The sequence below is a fragment of the Pantherophis guttatus genome, chromosome 3 (assembly GCF_059756535.1).
Source record: "Pantherophis guttatus breed Tessera chromosome 3, ASM5975653v1, whole genome shotgun sequence".
In the NCBI taxonomy this organism is placed as follows: domain Eukaryota; kingdom Metazoa; phylum Chordata; class Lepidosauria; order Squamata; family Colubridae; genus Pantherophis; species Pantherophis guttatus.
In genome coordinates this window covers 81,309,740-81,337,570 of record NC_142065.1, presented here as the reverse complement: position 1 = coordinate 81,337,570, position 27,831 = coordinate 81,309,740, and the positions used below count along the sequence as shown (strand labels likewise).

Sequence of the window (27,831 nt, the reverse complement as noted above, 5' to 3'; positions counted from 1 at the left end):
GAGGAAGAAATTACAAGTACATATAGGTATCCCCTCACTTAACTGTAATTGGGACCAAGATTTCCACTGCTAAACAATGCAGCTGTATAGTGTGTAACATGACTACACACTTTAATCATGTTTAGACATTTAGCACCAGCAATCCTGGCAGTCTTGATTACCATCAATTAGCGAGGATTTCAGGACATTAAGCTAGCACCCCCTCATGTCTTCCTGCTTGCTTCCAATAAGCAAAGGCAATGGAGAAGCCTACAGAAAGTTGCAAGTCCTGTGTGGTTCACCAGAAGGCCAGCAGGTGGGTAAGTGGCTGCTGTGGTAGAAGCATGGCCAGAAGTGGATGCTGCCTGGTAGGCACTATTGAATACGGGCAGGCATGCACTACAGAATATCAGATCTCCATGATCTCATACTCCATAGTCAGGCTCCTTGGGGCGGGGAGGGGGGGAGCAGCAAGAGTGGGAGCAACTTGCTAGCTTCCCAGTTGACTTTGCTTGGGGAACTCAACAGGAAAAATCACAAATGATGATCATATGATTGTAGGATGCTGCAACTTTTGTGTAAATCAGTTGCCAAGTACCCAGTTTGTTCAGCTCCCTTGTAACCTTTGAACAGCTATTGAATGAGTGGTTGTTAACCATCTGCAATGAGAATGAGAGCTTTATTGTGGACTGTCCTCTTGCTGATAATAGAATCAAGAGACAAATATTCAAAACAATTCACTAGTATGCCCTATACAACTATAAAATGTATGAGTCATCCCCAAATATATCATATACAGCTGTGCTAAATTTTTCAGTACTTCTCCCTCACACTCTGAATTCCTAAACCTGCTAATTTTAAGTTTCAAAAACAGCTTCAGAATTCTAATTTTTCCTTCATGCTAATTTGAGGGAACCAATGAATCTTACATGAATTTTTTCAAGTCCTCAGAAACCCAAGGAGCTAAAACTAAGTTGGAAGAAAAAAACAGGATTGTTTATTCTTGCTTCCTAACAAGTGACCAAGATTTTACAATTTGACCTTCCAGCATACTGAGTCTATAGGCTAGAACAGCAGTGTTGAAACAGAACACTTATTTTCATAGGCTACTTGCCTTCCATTACATCTTTTTCAGTAATCTGAGCAGCTTCCATTTGGCTTGTAGTCTGCTGTTTACGCATAGCAGTCTTCTTAAATTTATTCACCATGCACTCCTAAAACAGAAATAAATATAATTTTGGAGGAATCGCAAATTATTTTCACTTATTTCCCATTCATCTCCTACATTGTGGAATTCTAGATTCAACAGTTATGATTCAAATAACTATGAAATTAGGGATAGACGAATATAATTTTCTGCAATAGTGGAGTCCTGTTCTCTTCATCTTCATAAATTGAAAAGTATTACATAAATTGTTTCCACAATTTCCGTAACAGAATGCGGGGAAAACCTCAAAAATTTCACAGCCAGAATAAGGCACTTCTACAAATCGCAGTAACAAAAGGCTCTTAGCTTTGTGGCTATGAATAGACCTGGAAATCCTATCACATGGTAGACTATGATCAAATGGCACTATGAAGAATCTAAAGGCAAAACTATCTGCCTAAACAGCCAACCAAGCATTGGATTTAGCAGTGAGATGAAGGCTGTGGGAGGGCAGAAGAGCGAATTTATCATCTGAGTTCCATTTCAGGAAATAAAATGTTTTAGGATGATAATGTTAGAAGATCAAACATTTTCAACATGCGCACAATGAACCTCATAGTTTAAAAAGCACACTGTAGAAATATTTCTTAAATAGATAATAGCTATGCTTGGCTTTACACCAGTCTTTATTGTTTATGATGATGTTTTTTAACCTGGAAGATTAAACTGTTAATTGAACTGTTAGTTGGATTTACAGAATTAAAACAGTTACTCACATGCAGAAACTCCATCACAACTTTGTCAAATTTGGTCTGTTTCTGAATGTGATCTAAAGTCTCCTGGTGAACAGCACTTTCAAGATGAGCTTCAATGTCTTTCTCTTCAAAGGTTCGAAATTTACAGAATGAGCAGGTGAATGCCATTCTAGCAGAAGATACAGGCACATTGTCAGTGCAACATGTAGAGTAGATAATCCATCAAAGTTTAATGGAATCAAGAGAACTGGATTAATGAAATTATCTTATCAAGCATTTAAACACTAATGAAAATGCATCCCTATACTTAAAAAATTTTCAACTATATGACAAATGTAGCTATCGTGAGAGAGATTGTGAGTTAGTGTTTTGAAGATCACAACAAGTTTATATATATATATATATATATATATATATATATATATATATATATATATATATATATATATATATATATATATATATTTCTATACCGCCTTTCTCCCGTAGGACTCAAGGTGGTGTACAGTCAAGAAAAATATAGACACACAAACATCATAAAATTGCTAATTAAAATTATTACTTAGTTTGGTCAATTAAATAAAATATTTGAATTTATATACTGCCCTTCTCCCCCTAGGGACTCAGGGCGGTGACAAATAGAAATTTGAATCTAAAATTTTCTGGCTCAAACTAGCTACCATACTAGCTTATAAGGAAAATAAAAATGTGTAATGTTTTTTAAAAAAAACAAAACCAAACCAAAAAACAGGGTTACTTAATCTGAACTGTAAGAAACCAGACAACCACCAGATGGCACCAGAAGGTTAGAATTTTCTTGTCTTTTTGCTATCTGGATTTTTACAGATCAGAGTTGATCGCATCAGAAAAAAGTACCTTTGACAAAATCACTCCTCTTCACTATTGAATCTAAATAATTAAGACGACTCCTCAAGATGGCTTACAGGCATTCTATTCTTGTCGAAGATTTCTTAGGGATTTCAAAATATTTCCTGCATATAATGGCTTATTATGCCCATAAATCACCCTTCCCTACCCAAGCAAAACCCCAGATATATGCAGACATGATAGAATAAGTACTGAGATTTGAATAGACAACTCCATGAAAAAAACAGTGTCAAGGCAGTTTAGAGCAAGTATTATTGTTATGCCCTTGAATTATGGGTGAGACAAATTCACAACATTTCTACCACAAACCTGTAACCATCACCATACTTTTCACTATTTTTCTCCCTCCTACGCCTTTGCTTCTCTCTTCTTGCCTCAATTCGACGTTTTTCTTCTTCTTCATTTTTTACTTCTGGCTTGACGCCTAAAAACAATTAAGAGTTAAATAAATACTTAGGTTCTAGACTTTAACCAAGGGAAAATTTGAACTTACCCTACTACCTTTCAGCATTATTTAGAATCTCATAAGGAGGGATAATTTATGCCATGTGGGATGATGGCATCTATTAGGATGCTGCTGAATTAAAAGGAAAAAAATGCAATTTTTAACACTTTGTGATACATGTATTTTTAAGGGCCATATTCACAGGAGTAATATCCAGAATTGAAGTGCCAAAATTAATGTGCCAAAATAATAAAGGCACTAAGTAAATGCTGAGAATAGCATTGGCTATTGTCTCAATTTGTAGGCCTATAATTACCATAATTTCATGTTTATTGTTAGATAAAATTTGTTAAAACTAAATATTTTCTGGTTTCATTGTGAAGACAGCTTATAGAAACAGACAAGAAAATGCAAGTAAGATACCCCAACGCAACACAAAACAAAACAAAATAAAATAAAAAGGGGAACTTCTGCTGTGACATAGCCCTACGTGACCTGGGACCAGGCTATTTGATGATCTGCCTCTTCCTAAACAAATCTACCTGTCCCAGCAGGAAGGGTGTGCTCGAGGTCCTATCTGCTAAAGAGGTCCATTTGGCAGGACCCAAACAACATGCCCTTCCTACTGTGGTTCCCACCCTGTGAAACATCATCCCCCATTAAGGTGAGGTTAGTCCCATCCTTGTTAGCCTTTCAGGAAGACCTGTAGGTATGTTTTTCAGCACATTTGGAGATCCCTTGGTTGTATTATGTCTAATGGAATGTTTTTATCCTGCACTCCTGCTTTTATTTTATTTTTGAAAGGTTTTTATGGTTGTGTTAGCTGTCTTACATTCAGTGAGATGGACAGCTCTATAAAAATTTGTTAATCAAATAAATAAATCAGAAATTCAAAAATAGACCTGATTTTCCCTACATGGCTAGGGAAAATCAACATACATATTAAAATCTATAATATTCCTTATTTTTCTAAACCTCTGATTGCATGCCAGAAAAAGTAACTTCAATATTTTTCTCTAATTAAGGCACTGCCTTCTTATAAGGGAGGCAACCTTTTGGTCCATATGTCAAATAGGGGTTTATTTGTCAATCTGGACATGATTATATTGTATGTTTTTTAATCTGGCTGTTCACCGCCCCGAGTCCTTCGGGAGAGGGGGTGGTATAAAAATCTAATAATAAATAAAAATAAATAAAAATTTTCAAGCAGCCCAACAGCTGTTCCCTCCATTACTTGTCACTCTGAAATAAAAGTCTACCTTATTAAAAACAGGTATTAAATAAGCTCTCAATTTCCCAACTGCCAAACACCATCTAATGAAAAAATAATAACTACAGCATTACACAAATATTTTTGGAAATGACTGTACAATTTCCATTATCTAGGCATGAGCAGAAAGAACATATGAATCTAATAGTAGAGAAATAGGGAAGGCTTTCTGATTCCATTTGTTGAACAAGAGACACATTGTTGGGGGCAATATGCTATTTAGTATACTGTCTTTGGTGTAAGCCGCCCAGAGTCCTCGGAGAGTGGGAGGCATAGAAATATAATTAAGAATAATTAAAAAAAGGCACATAGCTCTATCAACTGTCACAAATTATCCTGTTAAAATTAAGAAAGTTTAGGATGACCAATATGGTAATCCTCGACTTACAACCACAATTGAGTCCAAAATTTCTGTTGCTAAGCGAGGCAGATGTTAAATGAGTTTTGCCCTATTTTACAACTTTCCTTCCTATAGAAGTTAAATGAATCACTGCAGTTGTTCAGTTAATAACATGGTTGTTTATTAATAACATGGTTGTTTAATGAATCTGGCTTCCCCATTGAGTTTGCTTGTCAAAAGTTTGCAAAAAGTGATCACGTGACCCCAGGGCACTACAACCGTCATAAATAGGTATCAGTTACCAATTCAGCATCTGAATTTTGATCATGTGACTATGGGGATGCTGCAATGGTCATAAGTGTAAAAAACAATCATAAGTTACTTTTTTTCCAGTGCCATTGTAACTTTGAACAGTCACTAAACAAACTTCTCTATAAGTCGAGTGCTCTGTGTACTGAATTTCTTGTGGAAAAATTTTGAGCTTTGTTTCATTTGAATATGCAAAGCAAATTGAACAGCCTACAATTCTTTAGTATTAAGAATCTGTATCTTATATCAGGCTTTAGTTAATGAGTCTTCGATTCCTTTTAAAAGATAAAGGAGATACATAAGCCTGTCTGGTCATATACTGCAACCTGTAGTAGCAATAGCACTCTATTTTACAGAACAAACATCCCTACTCTAAAGCGGTATATAAGTCTAAGCACTATTGCTATTATTATTATCATAATAACCTAGCCCAGGCACAGGGAACTGCTAACCTAAAAGTCTTGGTGTCCCTAGAGATTTTGAATCCAGCCTGCAGCCTTACAATCTTCTCTGTAACATAGGATAGGATAGGATAGGATAGGATAGGATAGGATAGGATAGGATAGGATAGGATAGGATAGGATAGGATAGGATAGGATAGGATAGGATAGGATAGGATAGGATAGGATAGGATAGGAAATAGAATAGAATAGAATAGAATAGAATAGAATAGAATAGAATAGAATAGAATAGAATAGAATAGAATAGAATAGAATAGAATAGAATAGAATTCTTTATTGGCTAAGTGTCATTGGACACACAAGGAATTTGTCTTTGATGCATTTGCTCTCTGTGTACATAAAAAAATATATACATTCATCAAGAATCATAAGATACAAGACTTAGTGACAGTCATAGAATACTAAATAAGCAATCAAATCATACTAGGAAACTAAATAAAACAATATGAATCGTAAAACTTTATAGTCAGTGGTGGGATTCAGCCGGTTCGCACCAATTCAGGAGAACCATTTGTTAACTCTTTGTGGAACTGCAAACCGGCTGAATAGTCAAGGCTGCCTGCCTGCCGATTCCAGTAGCTCACACACACCTGACGTTCCCGCTCGTTTGTAATTAACCAAAGGAAGGGAAAAGAAAAAGAAGAAATGACTACATAGCCATTTCCTCAGCAGAAAAATTATAGCTCCTTTAAAACTCGGGGAGGGGGAGGAATAAAGTGAGAGAGGGGGTTTTTTCCTTTCTCTCTCCCTTCAGTTAATAGTTCCAGGCAGACAGCCAAGAACCATTTAATAGGCAAATACTTAGTTGCAATAACAAACCCGAAGGAATGCAGTCAGCATAGAAACAATAGAAATTTACAGATCATACAGATTAACAGCCAGAAGGGACCTCACAGGTCATCTAGTCCAACCCTCTTGCCCAAATAGGAGACCCTACACAATTTCTGACAAATGGCAGTCCAATCTCTTCGTGAAAGCCTCCAGTGATGAAGCTCCCACAATTTCCGAAAGCAAGCTGTTCCATTGGTTGATTTTTCTCACTGTCAGAAAATATCTCTTTATTTCCAGGTTGAATCTCTTCTTGTTAACAGGATTAGACCAGGGAAGGAGTTTTTAAAATGTTAATACAGAGCAGGAGTTTGTGGGAATTCTTTTGTTTTTTTAAATACACTTCTAATTAGCAGAATTGATTTTATTAATTTGGAATAAGGTTGCAATGCTGTTTCTATCTTTATGTATTTTGATCCTGTATTTTCAGCATTTAAGAGTTAGCTTACAGTATTAGACTGTAAAGATTTCAAATTATCTTGTAACTGTGTTGCTTGTGTGAGACGGGGCACCCACAACTTCTGAAGGCAAGCTATTCCATTGGTTGATTGATCTCATACATAGGAAATTTCTTCTTAGTCCTAGGTTGCTTCTCTCTTTGGTTAGTTTCCATCCACTGTTTCTTGTCGTGTCTTTTGGTGCTTTGGAAAATAGATTGACCCTCTCATTTTTGTAGGAGCCCCTCAAATTTCCTGACAGAACAATTAATCAGTAGAACAACTTGTGTCCAGAAGTTGTAAATGCTCCAACACTGGAAGTTTTAAAGAAGAGATTGAATAACCATTTGTCTGAAGTGGTGTAGGGTTTCCTGCGTAAGCAGGGGTTTGGACTAGAAGACCTCCAAGGTCCCTTCCAACTCTTGTTATTCTATTCTATTCTAAATATTGCAACAGTGCTATTTTATTGTGAGTTGGAATAAGGAGAAATTTCCTAAGGGTGAGACCAATCCAGTTGGCCACACCCACCCAGTCACATGACCACCAAGCAGATCATTAGGGCAGAGAACCAGTTGTTAAAATTATTTGAATCCCACCACTGGTAACAGTCATAAATAGGAGGAGATAGGTAATAGGAAGGATGAGAAAAATAGTAACACAGCCCTACTAGGTAGTTTGACAGTGTTGTGGGAATTAGTTGTTAGCAGAATGATGGTATATGGGGGGGGGGGCTATCCTTGTGTCTAGTTGTTCTGGTGTGCAGTGCCCTATAGCATCGTTTTGAGCGTAGAAGTTGAAATAATTTATATCCAGGATGTTAGGTGTCTGTTGATATTTTCACTACCCTCTTTTTGACACATGCAGTATACAGGTCCTCAATGGAAGGCAGGTTGGTAACAATTGTGTGTTATTGTTGTTTTGCAGTTCTAATTATTTGTAAGTCTGTGCCTGTCTTGCTTGGTAACAGAGCCAAACCAGACAGTTATAGAGAGGCAGACGACAGACTCAAAAATTCCTCTGTAGAACTCAATCAGCAGCTCCTTTGGCAGTCTGAGCTTTGAGTTGGTGCAGAAAGAACATTTTTTGTTATGGTTTTCTGATGACATTTTTGATGTTAGGTGTCCATTTTCAGTCTTGAAGTATGATAGAACCTAGAAACTTGAAGGTCTCTACTGTTGATACTGTGTTATCTAGTATTGTAGCATGGGAGTATGGGTTTCTCCTAAAATATACCACCATTTCTATGGTTTTGAGCGTGTTTAGTTCAAGATTGTTCGTCGCACCACAAGGCTAGTTGTTCAAACTCCCGTCTGTATGCAGATTCGTCATTGTCTCAAATGAGACCAATCACTGTTGTATCATCTGCAAACTTCAGTACTTTAACAGAGTACTGCAAGCAATCTTTTGAGATGCTGACGTTGGTATATAGAGAGAAGTGAAGAGAGCACACAGCGGGGGGGGGGGGGGCTGTGCTAATTGTAGAGGTATCTGATGTGATTTTGCCTAGCTTTACCTGCTTGCTTCCTATCTGTTAGGAAGCTTATGATCCATTTACAAGTGTGGTCAGGTACAGCTAGATGGTTTAGTTAAGTTTAGTTTAGTTTAGTTTAGTTAGAAGAATCTGGAATGATAGTATTGAATGCTGAGCTGAGGTCTACAAAGAGGACCCTTGCATAGGTCTTTAGAGATTCAAAATGTTGTAAGATGTAGTGCAGAGCCATATTAACAGCATCATCTGTTGATCTATTTGCTTGGTAGGCAAATTGCAAGGGGTCTAACAGCGGATCCATGATGGTTTTCAGGTGGACCAGCAATAGCCTTTCAAAGGTTTTCATAACTACAGATGTTAGAGCAACTGGAGTAATCCAGTTCCTTGATCGAGGGTTTCTTCGGCACTGGAATGATAGTAGAGCGTTTGAAGCAAGAAGAAACATAGCACATCTCTAGTGATTCATTAAAGATGCGGGTGAAGATGGGGGCCAGTTGGTCAGCACAAGCTTTTAAGCAAGGAGTTATCTTGTCTGGGCCTCGTGCCTTTCACAGCTTTTGTCTTTGAAATAGACCTTGCACCTCATTTTCTGTAATCATCAGAGGTGGTGGGATGGGGCTTGGCTGTTGGTGTGTCTGAGATGGGGATTGTGGAGATAGGTGGCAGTAGTTTTCTCTCAGACATACAGTAAAATACATCCAGGTCATCTGCCAGTTGTTGATTTACTTCAGCATGGGAAGGTGGTTTGCTGTAACTGATTATATTTTTAAGAGTTTTCCACATGTTTGCTGGTTCATTTGTTGGGAACTGATTCCGTAGCTTTTCAGAATAGCTTCTTTTTGCTGCTCTGATCTCCCTTAATACATTTTTGGCCTGATTGTACAGCATTCTATTGCCTTTTCTATAGGCTTCCTCTTTGGTATGATATAGCTGCTTATGTTTGCTGTGAATCAAGGTTTGTTGTTACTGTATATTCGCAGGCTTCTGGTCAGCATACATAGGTCTTCACAAAAACTGACATATGATATTACAGTATCTGTGAGTTCATCCAAGTCTGCAAAGATATCTTCAAAAACATTCCAATCAGTGCACTCAAGGCAAGCCTGTAGCTTTAGCTTTCCCTCCTCAGTCCAAGACCTCACTGATTTAATTGTTGGTTTCATGGTTTTAAGTCTTTGTCTATAAGCAGGTACAAGGTGAATCATGCAATGATCAGTGTCCCACAGCTGCTCCTAGTAAAGACCGATAAGCATCTTTTAATGTTGTGTAACAAGTCTAAAGTATTCTTGCCTCTAATGAGACAATTGACATGCTGAAAATATTTTAGTAGCTCTTTCCTTAAGTTAGCACTGTTGAAATCTCCTAACACAATGAGTAGTGAATCTGGATATTTAATTTCAGCCCACATAATCTGGTCAGCTAGAGTTCGTAATGCATTGTTTACACAAGCTTGCGGAGAAACATACACATTAGGAGAAATGAGGAGAACTCTCGTGGAGAATAAAATGGTTTGCAATTGATAATTAAATAATTAAAGTACCATTACCTAAAATTCCCGCTCTACCCCTTCTTTGCCTCCGGTGTCTCTTCTTGTTTTCGTTTATCCATTGTTCAGAGGAAGTTGCTTCTTCCTGTATTAGAATCTCTTCTGCATTTGTAAAGACAGGGGGGGTGTAGTCACAGAAAGCTGCCCATTAAAGAAACATTGTTTGATGCTTAGCAGTTGGTCTCTTGAGTATGAAATCCGTAGTGAATCACAGAGAATGATAAAAAACAGCAAAACTTAAAAGGCTTATCAAAATAAAAACAAACTACTATTCATGTAAGTGAGACATAATTTTAATCCTAACAGCTGACCAAGAAAAGTCTGTGTGGGGGAAAAAAGAGCAAGGAGAAGAAAGGAACAAGCCATGATCCACCAACTCTGCTTATCTTTAGAATGCAGTCCAACACTTTTTTCCCCTCCTGTGATTATGGAGCTTGATAATAAAAAGATGATTCTCCACCACTGTTCTAGCCCCTGCCACCCAGAAACATCCCCAATACCCTCCAAAATACTCCATAGGGATACACTTGCAATGTTGCATTTTATCTCTGAAGCTCAAGGAGTATGTAAATGAAATCTGTTTAATTTCTTTGTAAGTTATTTGCTTGACTTCTGCAGAGAGACATTGCTAAGTCTTGGGTTTCAAGCTCAGCAGACTTTAAATCCTAGCCTAGCACAGACCTGGAGAAGGGATGTTCAAGTCCATATATGAACTTGATATCTCTATTTGGAGACTTGAGATTGGAACATGTAAACATTTGGTAAAGTACCATTACCTAATAGATCTACAGACATACTGGTAGATTAAACAGACTTTAAATCTGAAAATGATACAGTTGGAGGGAGAAATAAGTCCGCTTAGCTTCATTATTAAGAGCAGTGCAGATTTTATCGGTGCAAGGTAGTTTAATGGAAAGCCTATTACACAGTATGAGATATGTCCACAATTTTTCAAAACAAGAAATATTATGTAACAAGTTCCCAGCAACTTCATATCATGCAGATTACATACAGCAACAAAGCACAACAGGGGAAAAGAAGTTTAGGATCAAATTTCGATTTCAGATATTTTCTTACCGTAATTGTGGGTTGTAAAATATATTTTAGTAACTGAAGCATTTAGAAAAAGTTTTAATAAGCAGCACATATACATAGTCAATTTTTGGTGAAGAACGGCTGGTAGGTAGTACTTTCAAATCAATACCTGATAAAATTCTCAGTAACTAAAAAGTAAGGATCATCAGTGCCAGAACACTCATTTTAAGTGACAATGTCCTAAAGAAACAACTCAAAGAGAGGGTATACACTGAATTTTGAAAAGTATACCACAAGCAAGAAATTATTTATCTGACACATTAATTGATCACTGTTACCTAAACAATCAACTTGAACCCATAAAAATACTGCAAGAAACAGCACAATTATATAACGTGCAGCTTTTATATAAAGATATTTCATCAGGTGAAACTCTAAAGGCATTATGTCTTGAGTTTTACCTGATAAAACAAGCAGGCTTACCTTCAAATGCCTGATCAATGCCATCATAGGCATCTTTTGTAAAGTCTTCATCCGTAATTGTGTCACAAACTCCAGCTTCATTATCCTAATGAAAGGTCAAATGCACAAGTTTCCAGAGTAAACAGAAGAGCTGACAAAATGTGCCATATTATTTCCAATAAACTATTTTAATCCAATTGGCTGAAGCAATTAGCTTCGGAGGAGATAATTTAAGCAAGTCAACTCCAGGTCATTATATGGAGTTAATGTGTGTCAAGCAGTCACACATCAGAGTCATGTTTTAAATAACAGACCATTTAAATCCGTGTTTAATTATTTAATGTAAACAGTATTTGGGGGTAATTGATTTATTCATGATCTGATAACATCTCCCATCAACTGAGTACGTCACATTCAAGGACATTTGTATCTCGCTCTACTGTCAAGGCTAAACTTGAAGCAATTGTTTCTTTTTGCTGCTGCCCAGCTTAGAAATGAAAACCTTCTTCAGCATTATTTTACTGGATATTTACATGTTTATATTGTTGTTGTTTTTATCATTCTTCATGCATTGAAATGTAAATGTAACTGTCCTATCCATCCCAATAGTATTTCAAGAAGTGTTTGCTCTCTGATTGTTGTTTTGTTTGGTATAGATCAAACCAAGGTCCAACTACATAATATTATCTCATACACCACTTATCAGCAGAAGCAAACATACTGGCATTTTTGCTCCATCAGGTTTGAATGGTGATAAGAGGATATTACTATGGCATATCAGGCTCATATATCTGTTTTAATGTTTTAGCTGTGCACGTCCTTTTATAAATTTTATTGTGTGAATTGAAACTATTTAGATTTTGATATTACAGGTAATCCTCACAACCATTTGTTTAATGACCAAAGTTACAACAGCACTGGAAAAAAGCGACTTATTTACCAGTTCTCACAATTATGACAACGGTGGTATTCCCATGGTCATATGATCAAACTTTGGATGCTTGGCAACAGGCACAAATTTATAATGGTTGCAGCATCCCGGGATTGTCATTTGCAACCTTCCCAGGGTGCTTCTGACAAGCAAAGTCAATGGAGAAGCCAGATTCACTTAAAGACCACAAGATTCACTTAACAACTGTAGTGATTCACTTGACAAACATGGCAAAACTGCCATGGTAAAAGGGGGCATGACTCACTTAACAACTGCCTTGCTTAGCAACTGTCAGCTGCCTAAAGAGAATTCAAAGGATTATCTGTTTTTATAAATGTATCTATAGAGCAGGGGTCTCCAACCTTGGCAACTTTAAGACTTGTGGACTTCAACTGCCAGAGTTCCTCAGCCAACTCTGAGAGTTGAAGTCCACAAGTCTTAAAGTTGCTAAGGTTGGAGACCTTACTATAGAGAACTCAGAAGTAGTTCAGAGATTCTGGTGCATTTTTTTTTAAAGTGCAGCTTCATACCAACTAAATCATACTTCAGATTTAAATAATGACAGGCAAATCTTTTTTACATAAATGGTCATAATGTGGAAAAACTGAACACTGCTTACCTAGTAGATTTTGAAGACCTATGTTACTTTTCAGTGAAACTGAGTCTAGATTAATTCAATTTTTTTTGTAAAACACTTCTTTAAAGCTTTTAAGTTTCCTGTTAGTTTTGTTCAAAATACATTTCAATATTTCTTAGAAATTCAGTCTTTAAAATTAGAGGTAGTCCTCAACTTACTACAGTTCATTTAGTGACTGTTCAAAGTTACAATGGCACTGTGAAAAGTGATTTATAACAATTTTTCACACTTATGACCATTGCAGCATCCCCATGGTCACGTGATTTACATTCAGATGCTTGACAACTTGTTCATATTTATGGCAGCTGAGGTCCTGAAGTTATGTGATCTCCTTTTGCGACCTTCTCACAAGCAAAGTCAATGGGGAAGCCAGATTCACTTAACAACCATGTTACTAACTAAACAATTGCAATGATTCACTTAACAACTGTGGCAAGAAGGGTCATAATATGAGGCAAAAATTAATTAACAAATGTCTTGCTTGGCAACAGAAATTTTGGCTCAAGTGTGGTCATAATTTGAGGACTACCTGTATATGGTCTATATCTGCCTACTTTCAAATTTAATATTGTTAGAACTGTGGGGGTTTTTTAAATGTCTCTGGATTGCAACCAGAGTTTCAAAAAGAAATTCTACCTTCTAACACTATGGTACCAGATGTTGTTTCAAAGTTCTACCATGAAGACCAAGAAAGCTTACTATGTAGACATATATCTCTTCTTCTTTAAAAATTTTGAAAATTGAAAGTAGTTATTACTTTAATGTACTGCAATGCTTGATAAAAAGTGCAATATTTTCCAAAACTAAATCTTTACCTCTGCAGTAGTTTTTTTCTTTGCCGTCCTTGGGTCTATTAGCATGAAAGGAGGAAGAAATTCAAGAAGATCAAACTGCAATTAAATGTTTTGTCTCACCTAGCAATTATTTTAAATCCTTGGAGAATTGAGAAAATAGGAATCTTGGACACAGAAAATCAGAAGGAAACATTAAAGAAATGGGTATATAATAGCCTTCTCTATTAAAAAAAACACAAGAAAAATACAAAGAATTTAGTCAATTTCTTTTTTTCAAGCACTGAAAATACACCAAAACTGAAAATGCAGATGACCATGTGGGATTATAAAACATCATACTGTGTAAGTGGTTTTCCATTAATTGGTTATACATCTTTTATCTTCCATTCATAACTGTTGCTTTAATCATATACAAGATTATTCTTCACAACATTGTACCTAAGAAGATCAGTATAACTTTCTACACTTATTCTCAATCTAGGAATAAAATAACGTATCTGAACAATTAACTGAACAATTAAAGACATTTTAATAGACAACCAACTTGAAAACAAGGAGATAGGAACTTGTAAACAATATTTTAGAGTAATCTTGATTAGAAATAATGCTTAGTATTCTTATTGACTGTTAAAATATATTCAAATTCAGACAGGTTTTAAACCTCAACTAAAAGTATAGAAGCTAGTTTTTCAAAATATCATGTCATCAATCAAATGGAAAATACAATTGATTCAATAGGGAGAATTTATTGTGAAATTTTTACAGTATTTACTATAATAGAGACATAACTATATATGTATGTTTTGTTTTTATACTTAAGGGGATGAACTCTAAAAACATGGTAAAAGGAGAAAATAAAATACATTGGAAGGGAAAATATTGAGAAGGAGATAAGAGATGGGGGGGAGGGAGAAAAATAAATACTGCGTCTTGTAAATGATAATCTTTTAACCTAGCCAGGTATTAAGATCAAATTTTATTCATGTATTCAATACTTGTGTAAATATTTATTAAACTGGCCATCTACATATATAGGAGAAACTATTACTAGTATATTCCAGGAACAGAAAGCATCAGTATGCTAGATTATAGCAGTCATTCTCCCACACATATAACTGGTAATCCTTCAGTCATAACCATTCGTTCAGTGACCAGTACAAGCTATAATAGCACTGAATGAAAGGATTTATAATTGGTCCTCAAAGTTTCAGCCATTATAGCATCCCTGTAGCCACATGAACAAAATTCAAGCGCATGGCAAGCAGTTCGCGCTTGTAATTGGTTGCAGTGTCCCATGATCACATGATCACATTTGCAATTTTCCCTGCCAGCTTCCAACAACGAAAGCTAATGGGGTAGGCAAAGTTACAAGTTGTTCAAGTAAGTCTCCCCCACCCTTACTTTGGCTCACAAGCATGACACCCACCCTCTTTCTTCTTTCACTTGCACACATTCTGTTCTTTCCTCAGCTTCTTTGCATCACACACACACTCAGGCACCCCCATCCTCTTGCCGTTGTGCGCTCAAACAAACACACATTGTGCCCTCTTTCCCTAGCCTCCCTACATTTGCACCTTGTGCCCTTTTTCATTAACTTCCTGAATTTGTACATTTGCACACCCTATACTCTCTTTCCCTGGCCTCCATATGCTTGCAAGAAACCCATGCCCTCTTTCCTCATCCTTCCTACACACACACACACACAAACAATCTGTCTCCCCCACCCCAACCATTCATTTTCCTCACCCTCCTTGAACTCATACACTAAAACTTTTTCCCCTGACATCCCTGCACCTCCATGCACCCTGCATCCAATTTTCCCAGTCTTCCCTGAGGTCCCACCATATTGCAGGACCCTCTCCTCTCTTTTTGCATGGCCAGCACTGGGTTACAATTTGTTCTATCCTCTTTTATTTAGCTAACTGCCAACTGCCAGCAGTTCATTCCTGATGGCAATATATTAACTCTGTACACTGCTTAGAAAGGGCTGTAAAGCACTATAAAGCAGTATATAAGTCTAACTGCTATTGCTATATTATCAATACTTTATTAGTAGAAAACCACTATGACAATTTTTTTTCTCAAATTTCATAACACAAATCACAACTTTCTGGCCCATCCAATCAATAATTATTTAAAGTATAAAAACCCATGCAAAAAAACCACTGACTGGCATGTCACTTGGGTCCTCCTTAAAAGCATATATTTCTGGATAAATTCCAATAATAATGTAATTGTGCACAGAATATGTTAAATTTGGGAGGACTATTATTTTGTTGATAACAGCCCTATGGCATCTCATGTAGCAAGCAGTCTTCACAATAAAAGCAGTCAGAAAATTTATATATATATTTATATATATTTATATATATATATCAATCAACAGATTAAATTTCCTTTGAAGTGTTAATCAAGAGCATAGTATATAGGCACAAAGTTGGTGAAATATCTTGTAATATCTTTCAAAAATTTTAATTTGTGCCACCAAGGTTAATCTCTATGAATAACTGGTAACAGAAGGGGCTTTGAGGCTGGAAAATGAGGAACGGCAATGCATTATAAATGTATCCTCTCAGAAAATGTTAAATAGAGCTGTAATTCACATCTTTCATTCAATTACTTACTAGGTTTGTTTTGGTTCATCTTCACATTAGGTTTTGTCAGTTTGGGTTTCTTGATAAATGTCCCACCTGGTTTATTATACGGCTGCTGTAACATTTTTCTCTTTATTCCTCGTGCAGCTACTGCTGCAGAACTGGGTTTGTTATGATAGTCTACCACAATTCCAGGTCTATGCATGCCTCCAAAGTCTCCCATATACTGTAAATAGGTGAAGACCAAGTATTAGAAAATGATATGGCTGACCATAAACAAACTAACTTATATAAAAACATATTTTAAAATATTTTAACTCAAGAAAAAAATGCAATACTAGTCAGTTAACACACATCAGGATTGCAAACTGATTAGTTTTTAAAATATTGGATTTAAAGTGCTTGTATCAACTGGATTTCTGCTTATTCAAAATCATTGGTCCAGACTATGAGCCTTGTCAGAATTTTACCCATATTCATTTTCAGGATTCTCCAAATAATGCCTCAAACAAACAGAAGAAAAATTATTTCTACAAAACTATAATGCATGGAAAACTTAGGGGAAAATAAAAATAATCATAAAAGTCTCTGCTTGAAACTTTCATAGTTTCTCTTTTACTATAAATAAAAATGTTTTAAAATAATATTTTGATGGTTTAAAATCTGCTCATTGAGTATGTATGTAAGATTTTCTGTGTATAATATTGTCTATGTTTAAAATTTGTTAATGTCAGAATAAGTTTTTCTCTCTTAATAGTGTATTGGGATTCCAGTTTCATTTATGAAGCTTTTTGCTTATATAAAATACATTTTATTTCCAAACTTTTTCTTATTTCACTTTTTCTCAAAGTATGTATACTTTATTCACAATTCAGAGTACAATCTCAAGCATGTCAACTCAGAAATAAGTGCTAAGAAGTTTAAACTGTACATGGAATAAATCTCACTGAACTAATGGGAATTTCTTCTAAAAATACATGGAGAAGATACTTTATTTATCTACCTCAATTTATTGTTTTGAAGTAGCATATCTCATATATTCCTATTTTCACTAAACAGTAATTTCCAAGTAAATACACATAATTTTTTATATGAGTCAGGGATTTTAAGATTATGTATATATTATAAATATGTAAAATAGCCCTGCATTAACACAGTTAATTTAGGTAGATAAAAAGCTACCTTCATAAAATGTCTTTTCTTTTCCCTCTCATATAACAAGTAAGCCTAATACAATGCATGACATGCAATGTAAAACTGATTAGAAATCTTCAATCTTTATGAACAATTCAGTCCAATCAGCAGCTTGTGTGTGTCTGTCCATCGCCATATTGAGATAATTGCATAGAGAATGTAATTCAATTATTTTTTTAAAAAACTATAATTATATCAGGAGTAATGAGCAAAGTAAAATATTAGCCCCTCTTAGATCAAATTCTCTCAAAAGGAAAAAAATAAAGTTTAGAATTTCAATAAAGTGGTAAAAAAAAACTCTAATCCTAATATGAACATTTATAATCAATAGAGCCTATTGAATTCATTGATTTTAAGGCACTGAATTATAGAACAAACTGAAAAAAAGGAATGAGTATAATAATTATAATTTAGGCTGCAATCTGTAATACTTACTTGGAAGTTAGTAGCACTTACTTCTGAATAAACACACACAAGATTCTACTGTTTACTGACAGTAATATACAAGATGGGCTCATCTGACTGGATGAGTGAAATTATATAAGCAGAAATGAGTAAACTGCCATAGATATTTAATAGTAAAAGTTACACACAATAAAGGCAGTATGTCTGTACAATATTTCTGTACTTTGAGTAACATTTATTCCTAGCAGGCCATAATGTGTTAGAGATCATTATACTAAACAAATCCATGCACATGTTCTATATTTCACTTTGTAACAAACTGAGCTGTAGTAAATAAACAGTCTAGCAATATTCTCACCCTGCATATTACATACATCAAAGGACACTTTCTAGGTGATGTAGATTTGCATGAGCAAATATTTTCAGAATCTATTAAAGGTGCAATGCATTTCACATAAATAAGCATTTTATTTCTTTAAGTAGTTAGTTCTTAAGAGTAACACTAAGCTCAAGAAAAAGGGAAACTAATCAATATTATCTAGTTAACTTCCTTAATTTCACAACGTACCAGACTAAACAAATCAGCTTATTCCTTTATCAACAAATTATAGAAAGATTACTAGGGTTCCTAGGTCTATGGATTAAATGCCAATTGTACCCTTCAGAATATTACATAGATAAATCAATTAAAATATAATAATAGGCATGCAGAAAATTTAAAAATATTCCAGTCTACATTTAATCCTCCAATCTACTTTAAACTTTTAATTGTTTTCTTAAGGCCAACTTCTTGAAACTCAGTATTTAAAGTTTTAAGAGAGCATCTACTAATGATCAACTGAAATGAAACTCTCTGTATAAATTCGGATATGAAATTATAAAGCAAGTTAATGGGACATCATCTTATAACTTGAATCTTCTGAAGTTTAAGATGCTGTTAGTGATGTTTTGATTTGGTAGGGTAATATTTGATATTTGTTAATAATCTTTGAAATGTTCTTTTGAACTTGCATTAAAACATTAAATCCAGTATATGAGCGCATCTAGTACTGAATTATAACACAACAGTTGACTAACATAGTTGAGTAGTGTTACCTTTCTTTCAGCATGAACAATTCTGATGATATCCCTTTAACAATGGTTTGAAATTATCCTTTTTTTTAATGCTTAAATGTATTAAATCTTCCCTTGCATGTAAGTCTAAGTGACCTTAAAGTAAGTTAAAATTGAGTACGAAGAACTAATTGCTTCTTGCCTCAACAAAATCTGTTCTGTGGTTTTAAATTTATCCTTTAAAATCAATAGTATACATTGCACCTTTAACCTACTCAAAACGAAAAAAGGTTCTAATTAACCTTTACAAAGTTTCAAGACTTCTCCCACTAGCCAAGATGCTAGTGTTAACAAGGAAAAATGCAATTCCTTTTAACCCCTTTTAGACCAAACCCAATGCCTTAATATTCACTTTTCACAAAAAAAGTGATTTGATAAAACCTTAGCAACTAATCTTATAGTACTTTTACTTGTGTAAATGAAGAGAGAGACAGGGTACTAAGTTCTGGGTAAACACCAAACCGGATTGGAAGGTTATCAACCCTAACAGTTTGGCAAAAACTGCAGTGTGATATACAGTGCTTTTGTTTTAATGCTATGGTCTTGAAAGGGTTTAAAAGAGTGACTAGTGAAAAGAATCTGAAAAGATTCTGTACTTACTCCTCGGCCACGGCCTCTGCCTGTTGATGGTCCTCCAAAAGCATCATAGTTTCTGCTTCCAAATCCACTGTCAGGATAAGCAGGCGTTCCTCTCCCCCGAGAGCCTACAGGTGCAGGCTTCATATGGGGTGAAGAAAAACTGCTGTAGGAAGAGTAAGTCTCTCTTCCTCTGTCCTCCATAAACCCAGGCCTCAATTTTGAGCGTGAGTAAGGTGCTTCCCAGCTAGACCCGCCCTGGTTTCTACCTCCGAAAGAGTCAAGGCTATTCCGGTAGTTGCTGTCAAATCGACCACCATAACTACCTCCGAAGCGGCTTTGTTCGGGTTCATTATAACCATAGCCAGATCTGTACAGATCTCGCCCACCCAGAGAAGACCCGGAGTCATAAGACTCATAAGGTCCAAACCTGGAAAAGTTGCAGTGAGGAAAAAAAAAGTAAGCTTACTAAAGTTAAACATTTCAAAAGACAAGTTATCAGTTGACATTTATCAACTAAAATCAATGTATATTTTACTTTGGTAGGGTTTGCTTTGATTAGGGCTGGGCATTTCCATGCTGTGATCAGACAGAAAGCTATCTGAGTCACTTTTCAGTTAAAAATAGTATTAAAATTCAGAATGCCTAAATTTCACTAAATTTAGTTGCTCAAAATTATTATTTGACCTCATTATTGTGCCCAGACCTAGTCTAACGAATGCAGGCACCTGCATATTTTAAAGGTTCATAAAAGTCTTTTGTTTAAAGTTATGCCTAAAACAATTCAATATCATTTGCCTTTGCTCTCAACTTAGAAGCTGTGACAGTATCAATAATGCAATTATTTTAACTTGATATTTCAATGGTTCATAGTTCAGTTATATCTTACAGAAGAAATCTAAATACTTTTCCTTAACTATGCCTCATCTTCTACTATTACATTTACAATGTATCAGAGGGGAGTGGAAAATCTATAGCCCTCCAAATGTTGTTGGACTGTAGTTTTCATGAGCCCCAGAATGAAATGTTAAGAAATTGTTAGACTTTGGAAACATTTGAAAGGTCATAGATTCACCTGCCTCTGTTTGTAGGAATAAGACAATCACCCTTTATAGAACTGAAAAGTCAAAATAAATCTTAAATATTAATGACCCTTTGGCACAGAGAAAGGCTGTACATTACATGCAAATACTATATTACCAAAAAGCTGTATGCAGCATTTTAAAAAGATACTAATTGAAGAACAGAAAAAAGTGTGCAGGGTAACATCAATGTCATAAACTGCACGGAAATAGGAATTCATTTTCATTCCAAACAATTAACTATATTTTAATTCTTAATTAAAGAACTTGAAAAGAAACTTTAAAATAAAAATCACAATATGAGAAGGCTAATTTTATCTTATCTCAAGTTTATACTTTAAATACAAAACTTTCATATTTAAAATGCCAACTACAAAGCAGTCCATTACACCAATAAACTTTTTGTATAATGCATTCAGTAAATTCCAACCATATTCAGATTACTAAATGGTAGGTACATTTTTTCCTGATTCCCAAAATAGTTTACATCAGTGTTAGTTATATTAATTGTTGAAAAGCACTGTGCATTTGTACAGCTAATTTCCCAGTCCTTTAAAAATCAATGTCACAAAAAATTGGAGGAATCGAAATTGTCAACCATGTTCTTCTTGCTGCCAATCGAAGAATTAGGATATGCAAATGAGACTGCAACCAGGTTTAATATATCATAGTTATTTGGTTTAAAATGCAGAGTTCTTACAAGAAAGCCAAATTTAGAATTAAATTATGATCTGACATTAGTAGAGATCAACTGCAGGCACAGTGAAAAACCAAACTGTCAGAAATACTACTGTAGTGATAGGAACAATTTTAAAACACTGCACAAAAGTGTGTTTTAGTGTAGTTAGTACCTGCCAATAAAATAATCTGGACATGAAAAGCTGTCTACCAATGAATATTCTTGCAAAATATATTACTATTCAAATTAAATTTAAGTGTTCCTTTCAAATAGAATGGGGAAACAAAAGCAGCAGTTCTGATTCAATTAAGAGCATTTCAGCTCTAGATTCTGGCTAATATTTAATGGCTAGTTTTTTAAAATCATTTGTTGAAATAGATTTTAAAAGAGATCTGAGAATAAAACATGTATTGCAGCATTATATTTCATATTTAAAAATTATTTTAAAATAGGCTACACATTACATCTCTGCATAATGCACCATGCCCTGCAATATGCTCAAGGAACACTTAAATTGGATAGAGGTATGCTTCAGAATATATTTATATTATCTTTGACATACAAAGCAAATGATTCAGTATTTTACCTGGCAGCGCCACCTCCTCCTCCACCACCACCTCCGTGGCTTTCCATTCCATATGACTGATTCATATAAGAGTCCATAGCTCTTGGGCCACTATAGGCACCATGCCCATAGTCACGATCCATTTCTTAAAAAAAAATAATAAAAGACTTAAGATTACTGAACTGTTGCAAATTAGTAACTTACAACCACAATTGGGACCAGAGCTTCTGTTGCTAAGCAATGCGGTTAAGTGAGTTTCACCCCATTTTACAACCATTTTGCTGCTATTGTTAAGTTACCCACATGCTTGTTAAACAACTTTTAATGGTCATTAAGTGAATTCAGCTTTCCCCATTGATTTTGCTTATGAAAAGCCCCCTGGGAATGTCACAAATGCTGATCACGTGATCCTGGGACCCTGTAACCTTCATAAACATGTGCCAGTTGCCAAAGAGGTAAATGTTCACCATATGACTATGTGAATGCTGGGATATAAGTGCGAGGACTGATCGCAAATCACATTTTTCCGTGCCGTCATAATTTTGGTCATTAAATAAATGGTTGTAAGTTAAGGCGTACCTGAATTCCAGTCCCAAGAACAGCTTATAATAAAGATACTATCAAGATGCTTACCTCTATACAGCAAGACCACACAAATTCAATCACACAAAGAAAATTATCTCTCCTCTGCTTCCCAGTTCAGCTAAAAACGCTAATTTGCAGAAAAGCAGCTAGAAGAGATGGGACTGAGCAAACGAAGCTCAAACATTCCATATTTATTTGTTTCAAAAATAGATTAAAATCTGAGAGCAGGGCCATAGGATGATCAAGGAGGTTTTTGCCCAAAATATTAAAATTCTGCTTCTTCCAAGGGTTTTTATGTGGTTCAATAGTAAATGTTATATTATATGCCTGCTGCACATCATTTACCCTCAATAAAATATTTCATAATTTTAGCTGTTAAGAATATAGGGTTTTAAATTATGTACAGTTTACTTTTTTAACTGAGTCTATTAAATGCAAGTCAGCTAATCATACTAAACTTAAAAATTTCTGAGAAATGTTAAAATTAAAATTCTAGAAAGCTTGTATCAGTGACTTAAAGAACACATGGAATGGCAAGGAATTTGCACAAAGAACAAAATGTTGCAAATGCTTTAATCAGCTACATACAAGTTTGATAATAAGACAGACAAAGTTAAATAAAGTTGGACCATGGATGAGGTATACCCAAGAAAATATCTGGGAAAATAACATTTTATGAATATTTACGTATTTTTTTAATCCACACAAAGATCTTCCAACTTCAAATTTGCTGCCAGCAATTGTCCCCAAATGGCATCCTGTCAGGCCCAGATCAAGAAAGACACAGAACAATCCTAAATTATCTCATCTTTATCTCAGTACACCCAATAAGACAGAATCTTGTCAGAATAAACCTTTTATATTTTCCCAAATGAATACACCCTGGAAAAGTCTAGGGAGTCAGTTATCCTAACTGCCATCATCTGTCTCCTATCCAGGTCTGATGAGATGTAACTAGTTTAATATTTACTTCCTAGAATGGGAGGGAAAATAATACATGGGGATTTAAATGCTTTTCAACTTCTTGCACTGAAAAGCTGGTTTCCAGCAAAAAATATTATAAATCTCTTCTTATGATAACAGAATGTGACAACCAGCAGTAAAGGCAAATTTGTTGCCAAGCGCCCAAAATGCAGTCACATGACTTCAGGGATGAGATGTGCCACTATTGGAACTCCACAACCAGTTCATAAGTATTTTTGGAGGGAGGGGTCTGTCATAACTTTGATCGTTAAGCTCTGGTCTTTAAGTAATGATTATCATTATGTGGCACTGAGTCAGGACTGGTGGCAGTGTACAAATATCATTCATCTCTATTTGCCACTGGTATCAATCAACAGTTCTTCCAAGGATCCCATCTTTCACCTTATCTACTATTTCTTCCATCATCTGGCACGTACATGGCTAAAATTTACACTGATAGATCATTATCTCATGGGAGAAGTCAGTCTTTATTTTATCTGGGACCTACAGACTAGCCTTCTTGCAATACATAGTACACAGTACTCTACATCCATAATCTGAAGGTATCTTATCTTCTTTTTCTCACTCTTTCTCAATGTGCATAGTACATATCAATATATCACCAGTGGAAAAAACACTGATTTAAGTATTATCTTGTCATAGAATATTCTTATCTTCATGATCTTTTCTACATCTGTCATTACCTTTTTCCCCTAGAATTAATCTATTTACTTCTCAAGCACAGTATTTACTTATTACTCAGTTCAAGGAAAACAAGGAATCTATGACTTTTACTTCTCCACTGTTAGTTATTTGTCAATCCTTTAATGTACAATTTTCCAGAAATGTTACTCTATTGTTTTAAGATATATTAATACAATTTTGAAAGTATGTTTCCCTCTGCTCCTTCTTACATCACTATTTCCTTAATGGCTAGCTCTTTCCTTCCTTTTTTTAAATGTCTCTCATAGTCCCCAAAGTTGGCTCTAAGTTTATTTACAACTCTGAACTTTTTAAACACATTTATTATTTTTATCTTTTTAATATTTATTAACCCAGGCCTCAACTTTTAGTTTTTAATTTTATATATTAATTTTATAATGAGTTCGACACTTCTTCACTTTCTGCTAATGAAGTGGCATTGTCCAAATTTCTAATACTAGCTGTCATTTCTTCCAATTCTGCCATTCTTTTAGTAGCACTTACTAACCCTAAGTTGAACAAGAGACATTATTATTATATTTTTATACTGCCTTTGTTTTTCTTGGCTATCTAGTCAGCCAAAATACCTAATAATCTTTTGGTCAACATAAGGTGGTGAACATTCCTAATATTTCTCTACGAGGTGGACTGGCCAGAAAGCCACCCAGTTTGTCGTCTTGGCTAAAGGAGGACTAGAATTCAGACTCTCCCAATTTCTAGTCTAACACTTTAGTTTTTCACCAAACTAGCTCTTAGCATTCAGAAAAGTGCAATACAAATGTGACTCAACTAAAAAACAACCTTATTTCAGCATTACTACTTTATCTGAACCAAAGCCCTACAGGGACTAGTTTTTTTGAAGGACCATCTTTTCCTGAACACATCTACCCAAAACACCAGAGTGGGAAGGCAAGGAATACTTATGGGTCCAATCTCCTAAGGAGGTTCATCTAACAAACACCAAGAAGGCCCTTCTTCTTCCTTTTTGTGGAACATCATCCACACAGAAATAAGATTGGCCCTCACTTTGACACACTTTTGTAAGGCCCTAAAGACCTGGTTTTGCCAAGGAGTCTGGTGACCCCAGAGTATGATGCAGCCCCTCCAGTGGCTTATTTGACTGATTCATTGTTACGAAGGGGTGTTACGGGTAGTTGACTTACACAACAGTTCATTTAGTGCCCGTTCAAAGTTACAACAGCACTGAAAAAAGTGACTTATGACCATTTTTCATTTATGACCATTGCTGTGTCCCCATGGTCACGACTGACTTACATTCGCATGCTTGACAATTGACTCACATTTATGACAGTTGCAGTGTCCTGGAGTCACATGATCCCGTTTTGTGAACTTGACAAGCAAAGTCAGTGGGGAAACCAGAGTCACTTAAATTAGTGTTACTAATTTAAGAACTGCAGCAATTCCCTGAACAAATGCGGTGAGAAGAGTCCTAAAGTGGGGCAAAACTGACTTAACGAATATCTCACTTAAACAACAGACATTCTGGGCTCAATCGTGGTCGTTAAATTTGTGGACTACCTGTACCACTTTTTATTTTTATATCGAGTTTTTTATCTTTGTAAGCGGCCTGGAGTCACCGAAACCCCCCCACACACACACACACACATATATATAGACACACACACACATACATATATACATACATACACACACCGCAGCGTTTCTCACACGGAGGGTATTCCATTTTGTTCCTGGTTTTTCTCCCATTGTTTCCAGGCGTATTTTTTTTTTAAATTTGTTTTCAGAAAATTTAGGTTTTCATATATATGTGTATGTGTGTGTGAAAACCTAAATTTTCTGAAAACAATTTTTAAAAAAAACCGCCTGGAAACAGCAGGAGAAAAACCAGGAACAAAATGGAATACCCTCCGCGTGAGAAACGCTGCGGGCGAATCACGTCCCATTCGCAGGCGAGAAAAAGCAAAGCTTCCCTTATGTTCGGCTACGGGGGCCCTTCCAGGAGGGCTCCGATTCCTCCCCACGTGGAAGGGAAGGACCCGCTTTCCTAAAACTGCAAGGATCACGTGGACGCGAGGCGACGTAGCGGGGGCCCCGCCCTGAGATCTACCGTAGGAAACTCTCTTTTTTTGCGTCTGGTTCAAATAATTCCGGCCAACCAGATGTGGCCCGACCTAAAAATGTAACGGTCCCCTTGGCCGGTGAATAGGTTCGGACGTTGATACGAGGACCTTCACCGCCATCAGTTGCTACGCCATTCCAGAAAGCCATGCCCGGGTTTGGTTTCCCCCCCCCCTCCCAATATGACTAAGGACTTTTGGCGGGACTATTATTCGCGCCTGGATTGGGATTAAAGCCGGTCGGGTACACTAGGCCACGGAGAGTTGGAGTTGGGGGGGAGGAGAACTGTGAGGAGCGCGGCCTCCTCAGGCTCCTCTGGGCCTTTTGTGTCGAAACCCACGCCGAGCATGTCGTGAATTAACATGGCGCGCCTCTGGCTGAGGGAAAAGCTCCCCCACCTCACTGCTCCCCCCCCCTCCCCACTAGGCCGTAACGGTCGTTTCCCGCCGGGGCTGCTGTTGCTCCCGCCGCCATTTTGAGCCCAAGCCGCTCCACGGCCGCGGCGGCAAATCCCAAAAATCTCACCTTCCCCGTAATCCATGGCGGCGACGGCCCTCGGGGGGGAGGGGGTTTCTACGCGCGGTTTAAAAGTGGCGTCGCTCTCCGTGCGGCGCGCGCAAACTCCCTGTGACGTAGCTTCCGTTCCAGCGACGTAGAGCACGCACGGCTTCTGAGCACGCTTATTGGCTACGTCAAAGCCCCTCTCTCCGAGCGTAGAGCCGGTAAAAGGAGAGAGGGGGGGGGTAGCGTGAGCACGAGGAGGTTTCAATAGCCCCTTCTAGAGATAACAGCAGCTGCGGGAAGATTGGCCGGGAAGGAAAAAGAGTAGGAACCGCTTTCTTTATCGCCCCCTAGTGGTCTGATATTTATACGCATGCATGTGCAGTTAAGACTCCTCCTGGTATCGGAATTGTGGACAATGAGGAGATATTGTGCAACATGTCTTTTTTTTTCTTTTTTTTTCTTTTTTTTTTTTTTTTTTTGCATAGAGAAAATTACAGGTCAGGGTGGCAAGAGTGAGATCTGTTTGAACTCTCCCAGTTTTGTCAAAATGGACAGTGATTGATGTATATATGTGTGTACACACACACACACACATATATAGTGCAGTATATATTTATGTATTTATATAGCATGTATTGTGTATGTTATGTATGTGTTTGAGTAGATACGCACTTTCTCTTGAGAGCAGACAACAGAATTTCATTTTTAATGTGTACTCGCGGTGAAAAAAAATGAGTTTTCTTAAAACACTGTAAGAGAGAATTGATAGGATTTTTTTTCAAAAGAAATGTCTAGAAATATCTATGCATCTCATATTCCACCCAAATTTTTGGGGTTACTCCTGTTGGAAGTTAAAACCCACCCCTCTCCTAGAAAAATGAAATATTTTAGGATATACTAAAAAGACAGAATATTTCCCCTAAAAGAGAAGTAGAAACTCATTCCCCCCCCCCCACCGCCTTTGTCAATGAGCCATTAAGGCCTCAGCATCCCATCTGCAACACAAAGAACCCATC

The 27,831-nt window shown here is 36.3% G+C and overlaps 1 protein-coding gene across 15 annotated transcripts in view; it reads right to left on the bottom strand.

Annotated features, from left to right (window-relative positions):
* Positions 1-27,112, bottom strand: part of ZNF326 (zinc finger protein 326) — a 31,758-nt gene extending 4,646 nt beyond the window's left edge. The window contains exons 1-10 of one of the 15 annotated variants that reach the window (XM_034437186.3): positions 26,837-27,000; positions 21,983-22,106; positions 19,660-20,065; positions 16,378-16,573; positions 13,775-13,809; positions 11,413-11,497; positions 9,895-10,035; positions 3,079-3,193; positions 1,903-2,050; positions 1,094-1,193 (exon numbers count right to left, since the gene is read on the bottom strand). In XM_034437186.3, coding sequence (XP_034293077.1) covers positions 1,094-1,193; positions 1,903-2,050; positions 3,079-3,193; positions 9,895-10,035; positions 11,413-11,497; positions 13,775-13,809; positions 16,378-16,573; positions 19,660-20,065; positions 21,983-22,106; positions 26,837-26,852 — 1,366 coding nt within the window. In that variant the 5' untranslated portion in view covers positions 26,853-27,000. Of the gene's footprint in view, positions 1-1,093; positions 1,194-1,902; positions 2,051-3,078; positions 3,194-9,894; positions 10,036-11,412; positions 11,498-13,774; positions 13,810-16,377; positions 16,574-19,659; positions 20,066-21,982; positions 22,107-26,836 lie in introns of all 15 variants that reach the window. The other 14 variants (XM_034437187.3, XM_034437188.3, XM_034437189.3 and 11 more) reach the window with 14 other exon arrangements.
* Positions 27,113-27,831: the final 719 nt, after the last annotated feature.